This window comes from Colius striatus, chromosome 8, assembly GCF_028858725.1.
Source record: "Colius striatus isolate bColStr4 chromosome 8, bColStr4.1.hap1, whole genome shotgun sequence".
Classification (NCBI taxonomy): Eukaryota; Metazoa; Chordata; class Aves; order Coliiformes; family Coliidae; genus Colius; species Colius striatus.
Window position 1 is genome coordinate 24158925 of NC_084766.1, and position 15441 is coordinate 24174365.

A 15441-nucleotide genomic window follows, 5' to 3' on the forward strand; every position below is an offset into this window, starting at 1 on the left:
TGCCCCCCACCCTTCACAGTCTTGGCATGCTCAAGCTGGCTTCCTGCCGGCATCTGTGCTCTGTACCTGCCAGTCACAGGGAGGGTGTGGGGTGCGGGCTTGCACTTTGTGCTAATAATTACCCAGGTGGTTACTAAATCTGGGATGAGCTAACGGCTCAGCAGAGCAGGCGCTTGCCCTGAGTGCACACACACACTGCAGCCAGGCACCTGGGCTGTGGGCTGCCAGTGGGCAGAGGGCACCCGCAGCTCTAGGCTGCACAAGGGTGCAAGTGCACAGCATTGCACACATGTGATGGTCATACCAGCCTCCCAGCCCTGGAGGGGTTGCTCAGCATCCTGACTTTCCCACAGCAAATGTGCGGGGGGGGGGGGGGGGGTCCTGCCCCATGGTAGTGCCCCGCAATGGTTCCCCCCTGATCGGATATGGCTGTGCTGGCCATGAGGACCCTACATCAAGAACATGCATGGCAAACCCAGAGCTGAACCAGGCACCCTGAGAGAGGAGGCCATCAGAAATTAAATCAAGGGATACTTGATGGCCAGGTGGAAACACCTTCATGGGAGACAATCACTAGGACTAGAGAACTCTGATAGCCAGCATGGAGAGAAGGATCGGGAGCAACAGGCAGAAGCTGCAGCCAGACACATTTGAATGAGAAACAAGGGTGATTAGCCTTGATTACAAGGGTGAAGCAGCCTGGATGGCACGGGCTCCCACAGCTCCTGCTGTCTTCAAGCACGTCTCTCCTGGTGTCTCCTGCTGTCTCTCCTGGTGTTGCCCAGGTTCCATGCTGGGGTATTTACAAAGGTGCTCCATGGGGTGTTCTAGTAGCCTGTGCCCTGCCAGTGCTGTCCCAGTCCCTGCCATAGCCACTTTCTGCATCCAGAGACACCTAGAGAGCTTTGTGCCCAGCGTGCAGCAGCCACACAGGAGAAAGACATGTCAGGGAAGGCAGGCTTGTGGGCTAAATGCGATTCTGTCTTGGGTGTCCACTAGCTACAAGGTTTTGGACAAGTTAGTGTCTTGCATGGCCTAAGGTGAGGCCTTTTCTTGCGGTCCAAACTGGCTGCGGGAGCACAGCCACTCCCCGAGTCTCTGCAGAGGGAGGTGGGTGACCTGCAGGGTGATGGCTCAAGAAGGGTGCTGAGCCCCTGGGGTGCAGTTGGGTGTTGCACTACAGAGGCCGCCCAGCTCCACTTCCTTTGCACCCTCCCGTGCCCACCCTCGCTCTGCTTCACAGGGCAATCCCCCACCGCACCCCGCCGGGGCAGGTCCCCGGCTCCGCTCTTCCCGCTGCCCTTGCATGCCCCCAGTTCCACCCCCAACCCCCTCGCACCCACGGTGGCCACCGCGGAGGCGCAGTTCCTCTCCTACAAGCCGGGACGCACCCCCCGGGACCCCTTCGTCCCCGGCCGTGCTGCGCGGCGTGTGCCCCCCCCGCAGCGCCCCGGCCGGTGCCGCCGCCGCGCTGGGGACGGTAAATCAGGGCGGCGCGGCCCCACCTCCGCGCTCCCCATTGGCAGCCGCGCCCCGCGCCCCGCTCGCTGGCGCCGCCGCCGCCGCACGGGCCCTACATAAGGCGGCGCCGGGCCGGGCCGGCCCCGTTCGAAGCCCGGGAGCGGCGGAGGCGGGTGGGCGGCCAGGCGGGCGCTGCGGGATGCGCTCCCGCCGCCGCGGGGGAGCCGGGCGGCCCCCCTGGCCCGTGAGTAGGAAGGGGATGGTTGGTTGCTCCGTGAAGTTCTTTTGGGGGGGTCGGGAGGGAGTGGGTTTTAACTCCGGCACGGTCACCCGTCCGGAGAGAAGTTGGCCGGGAGGAGCGGGACCGGGTGGTTGGCCCTCGCAGCGTTGGAGGGGATGCGGGGGTGGCAAGGCGGGAGGAAAGGGCATGAAAGATGGGATGAGGGTAGAAGGATGCTGGGCTGGGGGCGGGACTGGGCTCAGGAGGCTGGAGCGGTGATGGGGGGTGTGCGCTAGGGGAGCGCTGGCGGCGGCATCGGCGTGGTGAGAGGCAAGGGACAGCTCCGCTTCCTTGGGACACTTGGTCGTGGCTGAGCCCGTGGACGGGCCGGGGGCTGCGGGGAGAGAGGTCCGGCCGTGCGTCTGCCTGCGCGGGAAAGGGCTGGTTTGTGTGCTAGTGGGTCCGAACCCCCAAGGACCTGGTGTCCCTTTGGGCTGAGCTCAGAGGCTAAGGTGACTGCTCATCTCCACACTGCATTAGCTGCTGCTGGCTGAGCCCCAGCGTGCCAGGTCCGGCGCTGAGGAGTCCCGCATGGGAGGGGACAGGGACAGGCCAGCCGGCAGCTGGGGCTTTGGACCCGTCAGAGGCGCTGGCAATGGGATGAATGCACAGGCCAGGGACTGCCAGGGGGCTGTGGGAGGAAGCAGCAGCAAGCCCACGGTAGCAGTGAGCAGCTGGGGCAGCGAAACCAGGGCTCGTGGGCTTTGGCCGGAGCAGAGACACTGCAGGGGCTGCTCTGCTTGGGACTGAGGTGCTGTGGAAGGGACACTGTGGGTATCTATGGGTAGCACAACTGCTACAGGCAAGGGGCTGCCGGCTCTGCGGGATGTCTCCTGCCTGTCCTCTGCCCTGATGGGTACAGCCACGGCAGCCCAGGAACGGCAGTGATGGCAATGTGGTGTTACTGGGGCACATGCGGCATGATGTCATGGGGTGCTGTTGATGTCACCATGTTGTCATTGCTCTGGGGTGCCTGTGGGGTGTGATGAGACCCCGCTGCACGATGTCGTGCAATGTCGTAGCTGTGCTGGAGGTGACCGCGGCCTGGGCTGGGCTGTCGCTGCAGTGGTGGAGCATGACATCACTGGGGTGCGTGCTGTGGTGGGCAGCGACCTCACGGGGCATGCGGGACAGGCTGGGCACACAGACCCAGCTCCCATCCTCCCCCTGGTTTGGGCTGAGGGCTGGGGACGTGCATGTGGGTACATGGGGAGTCCCGGAGACATCATCTCCTTGTCTGCGGTGAGCGACCTGGAGCACAATCCCCTGCCTGCCCCGCGGCTCCCTTCCCAGTCCCAACCCACCCTTCTAACCAGGGCATTGCCAGCCTCAGCCGTGTGCAGGGACAGACAAACCCCTCATGCTGCACCCCTGCCATGGGGCCAGCACCCTGTCCTGGCGCTGCCTGGCTTCTCCCTCCATGGGTGCCCCATTCCTGGGGTGACCTTGCCACCAGATGCCACAACACGAGCTAGGACATGGCTCTGCTGGCACAAGGCAGGCTGAGTTCTGTCCTGCATGCAAACAAGACCCCATAGCCTCAAACCTCAGGTGGAGCTTCATGCTGAGCCCTCGATGTGATCAGCAGCACACTGAGAAGCACGAGGCACTGCTCATTCGCTATGCAGAGCCTGAACCTCCCTCCCTCTTCCCAAAATGGCCTGGCTCTAGGCTGTGCATCCCTTTCCCATGGCACCAAGCACCGGATCCACTGGGAAAAGCCTTTTGTCTTCAATCAGGAACATTGTTTTCTTCTGGAAAGACTCCATCCAGCCTGAAGGGACTTTGGCTGCAGCTGGATGGGGCGAGGGGGGGACACCTGGGGAACAGGCCAAGCTGTGGGGAGTGAGAGGAGGGACAGAGCAGAGAGAACCTTACTTGTGGCCTGGGGACCACCAGCCCCTCACCAGGCTGTGGCCAAAGATGAGGGGAGCCTGCCCTGCCCGACATTTGGCAGGGGGCTCACATAGCAGCCCTGCACCCACACATCCATGTGTGGGTAGCTCTTCCCCAGTTACTCCAGTGAGCCCTGCGTGGGGCTATGACAAAGGCTCTTCCTCCTTCACTGCCTGGAGCTGCAGAGTGACACCCAGGGACTGGCCCATCCCTGAGTAACCCAATGAAACTCATCCCTACCACATGCCCCTTGCATGGGGCACCTGCACCAAGGAAAGACCCAGGATCCTGCCTGTGGAGAGCCACTCCAGACAGGGCACCAGGGTGATGGGCACAGAGCCCCAAGTCTGTCTGAGTGGCAGTGAGGCTTGAACTTTCCTCTGCAGCTGGAGAACAGCCTCTTCTTGCACATCCAGGTGGGCCTCGAAGCTGTTTGTGACAGGGGAATCCTGTTCCCTCAAAGACCCTTGGGACCATTCCCATTCTCAGGGGAGGCAGCAGCAGGCTGTTCCTGCAGCCCAGTACCACAATCTGCCATAATCTAAGCCTTGGGCACCTTCTTGTCTCCAAGCTGGGCACATGTGTCACCATACAGCTGCCACAGCTTCCTTTGCTTGCTGGCAAGGCCCATGGCATGGTGACCAGGGAGCAGCGGGGACACTCACCCCACCCCCTTGCCACAGCTGGGGAGGCTGTTCCTGGCTGCAGGGGCAGCCCTGCCCAGGGGAATGGTGGCACATGGAACAGTGTCCCCTGCCTTGGTGTCCAGGTGCCCCAGCCATCCTTACAGTCTACAAGAGGAGGACAAGCTGGTTTTGCTCCCAGCTGGAGCACTGGCCCCTGGGTTCATGCCCACGGCCCAAGGTTGCACAGGGTTGCAGAGGTTCAGCTTTTCCCTTCCAGAGGGGATTGCCTGGCCTGAGGTGAGGGCTGGCCATCCTGAGTGCAGCCTTGCTCGTCACCTGTGCTACAGCCAGGTCAGAGCAAGCTCCAAAATCTCTGCAGCCTTGCCAGCAGTGCTGGCAGACACTGTCCTCCGCAGTCCAGGTTAATTGAGCCTCTCCTCCCAGTCTCCTGTTTCTCCCAGCTTCTCCTTCCTGTGGCTGCATCCCTGTGCAGAATCCTTCCCCAGCCAGCCTGGGAGGAGCTTACCCTGCAGAGGCCCCAGAAGGAACAGTGTCCCATCAGGGTAGGGAAACTGAGACACACAGGAGTCACTTGGCAGAGTATTGCCAAATTCTCCCTGTGGCCTTCCCCAGCTCTGAAAGACCAGCTGAACAGGGGACAAGTTTCTCCAGTCCAACAATTGCCTTCTTCCCCTGGCCCTGCTAAGGAAGCAGTGACTAACTTTCCAGGATCTTGGGTGCCAGTGGCCCCTTGGGGCAGGGTGAGGTGCGGCTGAGTCCAGCTTCACCAGCACCCTGCAGCCCTTCTGCTGCCTCCTCAGTCCCTCTCACAGGATGGGCTCCCAATGTGCTGCTTCTGCTCAGCCCCAGCTCCCCATCTTATCCCAGGGAAGCCCCAAGGGTGAGCTGCACAGGAAGGTCTGTGCATGGGGATGCCAAAGCTGTGGCAGTGCCTGAGGGTTGAGGGGCTGGAGGGGTGGAACAGGCTGAGGCAGGTGACAAGGGGTGGAAAGAGAGTCTGCTGTGCAGGGGCGGTGGGGTTGCTCAGGCACTGTGGTGCAGGGTCTCCTCCTGGAGCTGATGGGCTGCAGGTCTCTCCCAGGTGCCCAGGATGCTGGTGCTGTGCCTGCTGTCCCTGGCCTGGCTCAGCGAGGGCTTCCAGCGCAGCGAGCCCATGTTTGCAGCCGTCACCCACCGCTTCCTCCCGCCCGACTACGACAGCAACCCCACACAGCTCAACTACGGCGTGGCTGTCACTGACCTGGATGCTGACGGCAACTTCGAGATCGTGGTGGCAGGGTGAGTGATGCACCCAGTGCCTCTGTGACAGAGAGACATGGTGGCCCTGCAAGGCCAGGACCTCCTCCCTCCCCTTTGGGCGTGTGGCTGGCTGGGAGTTGTGCACAAGGGTGGTGGGGGTCTGCATACCCCCAGTTGTGCATGTGCACCCATGCAGGGTGTTGATACCTGCATGCAACCCCACAGGTGTCCCCATCCCAGCCCCGGGTGACCCCTTTGCAGGGTGGTGCCAGCTGCCCAATGTCCAGGGTCCACCCTGCAGTGCAGAGCCAGCGTGTTCCCAGGCTGGCTCAGCTCTGCTGACAGGACTCAGTGCTCGACAGAGATTTGGTTAATTGGCCAGAGGTTTTTTCTAGCCCTTTATTGGAATGATGGCTCAGAAGGACTGGCAGGAGCCAGGGAGGGAGGCAGGGAGCCATGCACTGTGCTGCCAGCGCCTGAGCAGGGCTGGACACGGAGCAGCTGCTGCCAATGGGTCTGGCCCCGGTCAGTGACAGCAGGGACCATGATGTGAACTCTGCATATGTATCTCTGTACACACCACTGTACTTACTTCCAGGGGAGGCTTGTACATGCAGGTGTGCTCACCTGGAAAGAGCCCCTCACCCCCACATGTCCCATCCATGGAGCTGGGGGTACTGTGGTGGCAGGCAGTCTGGCTCTGTTGCTGCTCTGAGCATCACCCTAGGGTGGCAAACTATGGGAAGCACCAAGGACTGCTGAGGGGCCCTGGTAACTGCTCACAGACAGGCTGAGCCAAGCAGCCAACTGGGGTTTTGTAAGCAGCCACAGTGCCCATTGTATAACTTGTTTACTGGCACAGCGGGCAGGAGCGGGCAGGGAGGCGGTGGGGCGCACCTTTCCGGGAGGCTTTGCCTTGCGTGCCAGTTTCCCTGCCCTGCAAAAGGGCTGCGAGCAGAGACTTGTGCCCTATCCAGCCCCTCTGGCCACTCAGCCCCAGCCTCTGCTCTGGCATCATGCTGGGGTACTCAGGCCAGGTAGACATGGGATGTCTGGCGTGGGATGGAACAGGCTCCAGGCTGAGCCTTCCCCATCAACAGCCAGAATCCAGCCCTAGGTTTGGGTGCTGAAGGCAGCGCAGGGTCTCTGGCCTCCATTGATCAGGCAAGTCTCTGCTCTGGCCATCATGTGGAAAACCCGGTGTCACACCCAATGTTCCCCTCAAGATGATTCAGGGGCATTCATCCTGTCCCCAAGCCCCAAGGAGCCATCGCCCCTGCTCGTACCCACAGGTACAATGGCCCCAACTTGGTGCTGAAGTACGACAAGGTGCGGGGGCGGCTGGTGAACGTGGCCGAGGACGAGCGGGGCTCCCCGTACTACGCGCTGCGGGACCGGCAGGGCAACGCCATCGGCGTGACAGCCTGTGACATTGACGGGGACGGCCACGAGGAGATCTACTTCCTCAACACCAACAACGCCTTCTCCGGTGAGCCCCGACTCTGGCCATGCCCCAGGCCCTGGGCACAGGGGGAGCTCCCGGCACGGCCGCCCCTGACCTTTGGCGCATGAGGGATGTGCACGGGCTGGAGTTAATTTCCCACTTGAGTGGCTTCATTGATTGATGGTGGCAGGGGTGGGACGCTGAGCCCAGCCAGCCGCTGAGTCAGCACTTCCAGCTGCCCACCGTCCTCCCGGCAGCACCCCAAGTGGGACGGCAGCTTCCCTACCACCCCACGGCTGCCCCTCACGCTGCAAATCCCAGCTGTGCCTCACCGTGCCCTGGCTCCTCTGTGCCCACCACACCAAGTCAGGTCTAACTCTGCCGCTGCTCTCATGGCTGCTGGGACATCTATCACGGGCAGGAGACCTGCATGCCCCAGCCTGGCACCAGGCACTCCTGGAGCTCCCTGGCTCAGTGCTCCAGCTCAGCTCTGCCGCATGTCCCTGCCCCACAGCCCTGACCTCCAGGCAGTGGATCTGTCTTCTTGACGCTCCTAATTACCTGGGCTGGCTCTGGCTGCTGGCACACCTGTCCCTAAATCAGGCGCTGCCGTGGGCCCTGTCACGGGCAGCACGGCTCGCTGCCTGTGCCGGCCACACAATCGATTTTTTACCTTCCCGGGGATGATCTACGGGGCTGCGCCCTGTTGGGACACATTTTACCTTAATGAGTTGATTCTTCTGCGTGTCTCTCTGTGGCCCTTAAGGGTCACGAGGGCTCCCACAGCGGCAGCCGGGGCCCGTGGCACTGCTGGGTGCTGCAGGAAACACAGCAGAGGTTTGGGATGCTCCAGGAACAGGGTGCCTCTTCCATAGCCTCCTCTTTCCCCTGGGCACCATCCTCGGGAGGAGATAGGCTGCTGCAGCCCCCTGACCTGAGACCCCCTGCCTTAGGTATGGCCACCTACACGGACAAGCTGTTCAAGCTCCGCAACGGGCGCTGGGAGGACCTCCTAAGCGATGAGGTGAACCAGGAGGTTGCCAGCCGCTTCGCCGGGCGCTCCGTCGCGTGCGTGGACCGGACGGTGAGCAGGCAGGGCACGGCGAGCACGGGGCAGCTCCGCTCCTTTCCCACCCTCCCGTGCCCCTGCAAAGTCCCAGAGGACCTCCCCCCTCGCCTGGGCTCCATCCTCATCCCACCCCGCACCGGGAGCAGGTGTGCCCCCAGCAGCCCGTGACTGCCCGGGCTGGCAGCCCCCCCCAGCCATGGGGACTGAGAGCGCCTGTCCACACAGTTGCTGCCAGCTGATAAACGTGCCTGTCGAGGTGATTTATGTTCCTGTCACCTGCTCTTTCTTCTTCCTCCTCCCCCAGCAGTTTGTTTCTAAATGATTATCACTAAATCAGGGTCCAGCTGCTGCACAGGACAAGAGGGGCGGTGGGGATGGGGGAGATGTGGTGGGAGGGATGTGGCACGCTGGGGATGCTGGGGGCACAGGGTGCCCTGTGCTGGCGCCATGACTGGGGACACATTGCTTCTGGAGGCGATGGGGCACATCTCCACTCCTGGTGTGCTTTTCACCATGAGCTTTGCAGAGCTCTTGCTCAGCACATGGTAGCAGTGCCTGGTCCCATGGAGCCACGAGAGCATCCAGCCCCATGGCAGAGATCCTGTGGTCCCCGTGGGGAGGGCTTAGGGCAGGCAGGTGCTGAGGCAGTGCCGCCGGCCGCAGGGCTCCGGCAGGTACTCCATCTACATCGCTAACTACGCCAGCGGCAACGTGGGCCCCCACGCCCTCATCGAGATGGACGTGGCTGCCAGTGACCCTGCCCGTGGCATCGTGGTGCTGGTGGATGTGGCTGCCCAGGCTGGCGTCAGCAAGTACACAGGTACCAGTCTACAGTGGGACCCCATGGACCCAAGGCATGACAGGGCAGCCAGCATTAGGCTGCCTGACTGCCCCATCTAGTGGCAACCCCACAGCCCATGGAAGGGACCAAGGCCACAGGATGCCCACCTGGCAGGACCCTCTTGCCCACCATCACCTGGGATGATCCCTCCAGAGCATGGGCAGGGCAGTGAGGAGCATGCCATCCTCCCCTCCATGCTGCCCCACCACCGTGGGGACTGAGGCTGCTGCACTCCAGCTCCCCAGGGGTACATTGCCACTAATTAGGAGTGTTGTCTCCATGGTGATGGCAGTGATTAGGGCTGTGAGTGACACAAGTGGCTGCCAAGCCCGATTAACCCTAGTGAGAGGGATTAAAGGCGGGAAGTTGGCGAGGAGGGGACACAGGGGGTCCTGGGAGCACGGGATGGGTAGCACCAAGGGGGCATGGGGGGGGCCATGAATTCCCCTGGGACAGGGTGCCAGCCACCCCCTCACCCCTGGGCTGCTGTCCCCAGGGGGCCGTGGGGTGGCTGTGGGCCCCATCCTGAGCAACAGTGCCTCCGACATATTCTGTGGTAACGAGAACAGCCCCAATTTCCTCTTCCACAACTTGGGGAACGGGACGTTCCGGGACATGGCGGCTGCTGTGGGTGAGTAGGGGAACCCAGGCACTGGGGACCTCAGCCCAGGGCTGGCTCTGCCTGTCCTTGCCTTCACAGGCCAGCTGAGGGCAGGGTGGAGGGACAATCCCGGGGCTGCAGAGCCCAGGGGTGGCTGAGTTGTGCCAGGGCATTCATCGGCGCGGGGAGGAGCGTGCGAGGAGGAGCTGTGTGAGGACCGTGGGGCACATCCCAAGAGGCATCCTGGAGAGACGGAGGCAGGGAGGGGTCCCGTCTCCCCCCATCTCCTTGCGGCTCCCCAGGGCTGGATGACCCCTACCAGCACGGCCGTGGCGTGGCGCTGGCTGACTTCAACCGCGACGGACGGGTGGACATCGTCTACGGCAATTGGAACGGGCCTCACCGCCTCTACCTGCAGAGCGGCGCCCCCGGGCGCGTCCGGTTCCGGGTGAGTGCTGAGGGCTGCCCCATTGCCGGCCCTTCCATGGAGCCCCCTTGGCTGGGGCAGGGGGGCTGGCTTCACCCTGATTGGGCTTGGAGCCCCAGCTCCCAGCCAGGAGGGGCCCCAAAGCACGGAAGCAGGCATCAGTGTCCCGCTCCCCATGCCCACTGTCATGCCATGCCCATCCCTCGTGCAGGACATCGCCACCCCCAAGTTCTCCATGCCATCCCCCGTCCGCACTGTCATCGCAGCCGACTTCGACAACGACCAGGAGCTGGAGGTTTTCTTCAACAACATTGCCTACCGCGGCTCCTCCGCCAACCGCCTCTTCCGGTAGGAGCCCGGCAGGAACCGGGGGGCCGGGGCAGCCCGCACCCCATTCTGGGAGACCAAGCAGCCCTGGCAGCACAGCCAGGCTCACGGGGCTCCTCTCCAGCAGCGCCACTGCTCAGGCAATAACAGATGCCGTGACTGAGCCCTTCTCGTTGTCATTACCAGCCGCTGCAATCGTGCCTGCAGCAGCCCCCAGGGTCCCCTGGCGCTGCCACATGGAAGCTTCCTGGTGGCTGCTGTTAATTGTGGGGGCCGATTCCTCGTTACTGCTGTGTGGCACCTTCCCCCCAGGCATATGGGGTAGTGGGAGCTGGTTGTCCACCTGGTGCCAGCACCCACAGGTGGGTGGAGGGCAGTGGCATGGCAGGGAGCCCCTGGAAGGGGGTCTCTGCTCCAAGAGGGATGAAGCAGTGTTTGGAGATGGCTTTGCTGCTCTGCAGTTCAGAGCTGCAAGAGCCGGGCTCTCGTGACATCCTTGTCATCCCTGCAGGGACACAAGGTGTTAAGAGGCAGGGGCCAGCCTCATCCGCCATCCCCCCTTCCTAGCCACCTGGGCTGTCACCTCTCTGCCTTGCTGCTAGGGGAGGGGACAGGGCTTCCCGGGAAGGGCCTGGCACTAATGCCTGTCTGTGCCTGCAGGCTCATCCGCAGGGAGCACTCAGACCCCATCGTGGAAGAGCTGAATCCAGGCGACGCACTGGAGCCCGAGGGACGGGGCACAGGTGGGTTCTCCCAGCCCTGGTAGTGAGTACCCATGCCAGGACTGTGCCACAGCACTGCCTGGCACCCTCTGTGTCTGGAGGTGCTGCATGCTTGGCTGAGTCACTTACCTGCTCCCCATGGGACAGCAGCCCCTGGAGCCTCCCGCACCCAAAAGCAGCCCCTTGCTTGCTCCCTCCACCCGTACTCAGCTACCAGTGCCATCTCCAGTCATTCCTCAGGGCTTTGTGCTTAGGGGACTCCTTCCTGACTGCCCACTGTTCAAAGCCAACCTCTGCATTTGGGAAGGGGCCAGGCAATCTCCTGTGGCCCACAGTTCCCCAGGACTGCCTGTCCCCTCCACTGCCAGGAAGCTGACCCACCTGATTGCAAGGTGGCACCCACACATTACTCCTGCACTGGGATCACCCCATCTACCTCCGCTGTTGCCCCCACATTGCAGGGTGCTGCTGTCAGCTGTGAGAGCCTGTGCCAGCAGCAGGGTGTAGTGCTGGGATACATGGGACCAGGCCCCAGGCACGATGTGATCCTGTCCTTGCAGGGGGTGCAGTGACAGATTTTGATGGGGATGGGATGCTGGACCTGATTCTGTCCCATGGCGAGTCCATGGCACAGCCCATCTCCATCTTCAAGGGCACCCAGGTGAGTCAAGCAGGGAATGCTGGCATTGTCCCCATTCCCTCCTGCCGCTCCTTGCTCGGTCTCCCTGCTCCCTCCTCCCTTGCAGGGCACCAGCAACAACTGGCTGCGCGTCATCCCCCGCACGCGCTTTGGGGCCTTTGCGCGTGGGGCCAAGGTGGTGGTGTTCACGCGGCGCAGCGGGGCGCACCTGCGCATCATCGACGGCGGGTCGGGGTACCTCTGCGAGATGGAGCCCGTGGCACACTTCGGACTGGGTGAGCAAAGTGGGCAAAGGGGCTGCCTCCACCCGCAGCCTTCCCTGACACCTCCCTGGGCAAGGGCCACTTGCCCTGGCACTCTGCAGCATGGTAATCATCCGTGCCCGTTGCCCTGGGCATGGTGGGCTCCAGGGGAGCCTGCACCTTGCCCACTGGCAGGGGAGCCCATCGTCCCCACGTACACCCCTTGGGCTACATCCCTGTACGTAGACTATCAGCACTGGCACCTGGGGCTCAGCTCAGGGAGCAAGGAGAGGCCTTGCCCCTTCGTTCCTACCACCCCCCTGGCCTCCTTTCAGCCCCTGCCCACCCTGGAGACTCCCCCTCTGACGGGCTGCCCGCCTGCAGGGCATGACGAAGCCAGCAGCCTGGAGGTGACCTGGCCGGATGGCCGCGTTGTTGCACGAGCTGTGGCCAGCAGTGAGACCAACTCTGTTGTGGAGGTCCCCTACCCCCTGGATGCAGAGGAGCCACTCATGCCTGCCCCTCTGGAGGTGAGGGCCAGGTGTGGGTGCAGACTGGGAGGCTTTGGGGGCAGGAAGGAGGGGCTGGGCTCTGCTGGCTGCCCAGGGCTGATTCCTCCCCATCCCGGCGGTCTCTGCTTCTTCCCCAAATGCAGTGCGGGCAGGGATTCTCCCAGCACCAGAACGGACGCTGTGTAGGTGAGTGGCTGTGGGGAGCCCAGGCCTGCCTGTACCCGGGGTGCTTGGGCACGGCCCTGGGGGGGAGTGGCATGAGGGCAGCACCCCACAGCAGGGAGGTGGCAGCTGGGGATGCAGAATGCTGAGCTCACAGGCAGGGCTGCCACATGGGTTGGTGTGGGGTACGGCTGCTGGCCACACAGGGAGAGGGGAGAGCACCGTGCCAGGGGCAGGAGGCACAGCTGGCATGTGGAAGGCATTGTGCTGGAGGCACAGGCAATGGAGGGGCAGCAAGCATGAGAAAAGATAGCTGTGACCGTGGCTGTGCTGTGAGCCTCCTGGGCAGAGGCATGGTTTGTGCGTGGCTACGTCATCCAGCACGTGCAGGGGGACCTGGAGGGGCTGTGGTCGGCAGCCCTAAGCTCCCCTGGCAGCCACCTGATGTGGAGGTCCCTCTGCTTGCAGACACAGATGAGTGCACCGAGTTCCCCTTTGTCTGTCCCCGAGACAAGCCCGTCTGCATCAACACCTACGGCGGGTACCGCTGCCGCAGCAACAAGCGCTGCAGCCGGGGCTTTGAGCCCAACGAGGACGGCACAGCGTGCGTGGGTGAGTGAGGGCTGGGCCAAGCCAAGGCAGCGCCCTGGGATGCTGCTGCAGCAGCCAAAAGCCTGGCCCCGTCCTTGCAACCTGCGGGTGGCCCGGCGCCCTCCCCCCGGCTCCGTGTCTGTTCATCCCACACTGCTGAGCTGCCACTGACTCCTCTTCTCTCTCTCTTTTTCTCTCTTGCTCCTTCTCTGTGCAGCTCAAGTGGCCTTTTTTGGGGGATACCCCTCCGCGGGGAGCTGGCCCGGGCCCCTCTACAGTGCCCACCTCCCTCTAATCCTCGGACTCTGCCTCTATGCACTTTAGCCCCTGCCCGTAACGCCAGAGCAGCCTTGGCAGAAGGACCGGCCGGCCTCTGCCTGTCTCTCTTTGTCTCTCTCTCTCTCCATGTCGAGCCGCCCGGGGTGGGCTGCAGTGGGACGGGCACGGAGCGCGGCTGCCGCTGGTACCGTCTGTGGGAAGGCGGCCCTGGGGCTGCGCCCCTCCCCGGCCCCTCTCGGCCCCTCCCGGCCCCGCCGCCGCGTCCCGGGCTCTCGCTTGCTCCGTCGCCTCGATACCGTACCGTGTGCCTGCTGGTTTGGCCTGCGACGTGTGTGCTTCGCCTGCCCCCTCCTCGGTGACGGGGATCCCCCTCCCCAGCCCCGGCAGAGGAGGGTCTATCCCGGCCCTGTGGGGAAGGACCCTTCTGGTCTGTTTTTTAATGTATTGACCCCACTGTTTGGAGTCAGACCCTGCTCAGTCTTCCAGCCCCTCTCCCGGAGAACCCCCTCCAATAAACTATATCCTGTCTATTAGCCCAGCTTGCTGAGCTGTGTGGGGCGGGGCTGTGCCCATGCTTCTGCCCACCCTGCCCTGGGGCTGCACGGTGAGGAGGCTCAGGGATGGGGAGCAACCCCTAGCATCCCCCAGCTCTCCCTGCCCTGGGACCAGGAGTTAGTTAGAGTGTGCATGGGGGTCCTGGGCAGCTCTGCCTCTGCCCGCTCGTGCTCCCGGCCCTGGGCAGCACCGGAGGGGCAGAGATGCAGCAGGTGTCTCTGCCCACTCCCCAACAACAGGGTCATCCTGCCTTCCCCCTGCACTCTCTAACCTCTCTGCCACTCTCTTCCCCACTACCAGACATTGACGAGTGTGCCCAGGGCTTGCACAACTGCAGCCAGCTCTGCACCAACACCCCTGGGGCACACACCTGCCGATGCCGCCCAGGCTTCCGTCCCCTTGATCCCGCTGCCAGCCAGTGCCTGGGTGAGTACCTGTGGGCAGCGGGGCCAGCGTCTGCCATGCCCCTGCCTGCCCTGCCAGCCCCAGCCATGCTGCCAGGGAAGCAGGAATGCTGGTTTTTGGGGTGCCCTGTTGTGCTCACAGTCCCAGTCCCAGACAACCCAAAACACGGGGAGCAGGAGGGACAGACTGTGCTGTGCAGGAGTTGATGGAGGAAGGAGGCGTCTGCCACCCAGCAGCTATGGAGACAAGTGGTGGCAGGACCGCAGCTCTGGGGATACAGGCACGGGTAGCGTCCCAGCCTCTCCCAGCCCCAGAGCTCCCCCCAGTGCCCTCTCCATGTCCTGCCTCTGTTAGATGAGCCCCATACCCTTGGCCCAGTTCTGATCCTCTCCCCTTCTTTTCCAGACATAGATGAGTGCCAGGCACAGCCTGGCCCCTGCCACCATATCTGCCATAACAGTCCTGGCTCCTTCCACTGCCATTGCTACCCCGGCTTCTCCCTGGGTGCAGGTGGGCACTGCCAACGCAACTAGCCTTCCCTGGCACAGCCATGTGCCCCTGCTTGCCTCCACCCTCATGCCAGTTGCACTCAGTGCCTAAATAAACCCTTCCCTGCATTGGTTTCCCTGTGGGTCCCCGTCACCAGGGCTGCATGACTGCTACACGTGTCTGTCCCCACCCCCATAGACTGCACTATCTCTGCCCCTTATTTCCCCCACATTCACCCTCCTTATGGAGCTCTGTGCACCCCTGTGTGCTGGGGGGTGTCCAGCCCACCCCACCCTGGCTCACCCCCAGCACACCCTGCTCCCCTCTCCGACACAAGAGGACACAGGGCCGGCAGTGGGAGATGAAGCGTGGGGTTTATTGAGAAAGGGCTCCATGCAGGGGGCCCCAGCAGTAGCATCAGGGCCAGGACCACCCTGGTCACATGCCATGACCCAGCCAGAGCGGGTCTCATGGGGCACAGTCCTCCCTCCAGGACCCCAGGAGAGCAACACTGGCTCAGTTCAGCCCTGCACTCAGGCAGGGACTAGATGTCACAGGGACTCTCCTATTCCCACCATCTGACCCGTGCCCATGAACTCCCACAGCTTGCAG

At 63.2% G+C, this 15441-nt stretch overlaps 1 protein-coding gene across 1 annotated transcript; it reads left to right on the plus strand.

Annotated features, from left to right (window-relative positions):
• Window positions 1-1660: 1660 nt before the first annotated feature.
• On the plus strand, window positions 1661-13425 carry CRTAC1 (cartilage acidic protein 1). The gene is made up of 15 exons (XM_062000721.1): window positions 1661-1723; window positions 5366-5562; window positions 6816-7012; window positions 7921-8051; window positions 8700-8856; window positions 9374-9508; window positions 9781-9926; window positions 10117-10253; window positions 10893-10975; window positions 11515-11615; window positions 11701-11869; window positions 12221-12366; window positions 12492-12534; window positions 12979-13122; window positions 13319-13425. Exons 1-15 carry the CDS (start codon window positions 1661-1663, stop codon window positions 13423-13425), a joined length of 1956 nt encoding a protein of 651 aa, XP_061856705.1.
• The last annotated feature ends 2016 nt before the right edge of the window (window positions 13426-15441 follow it).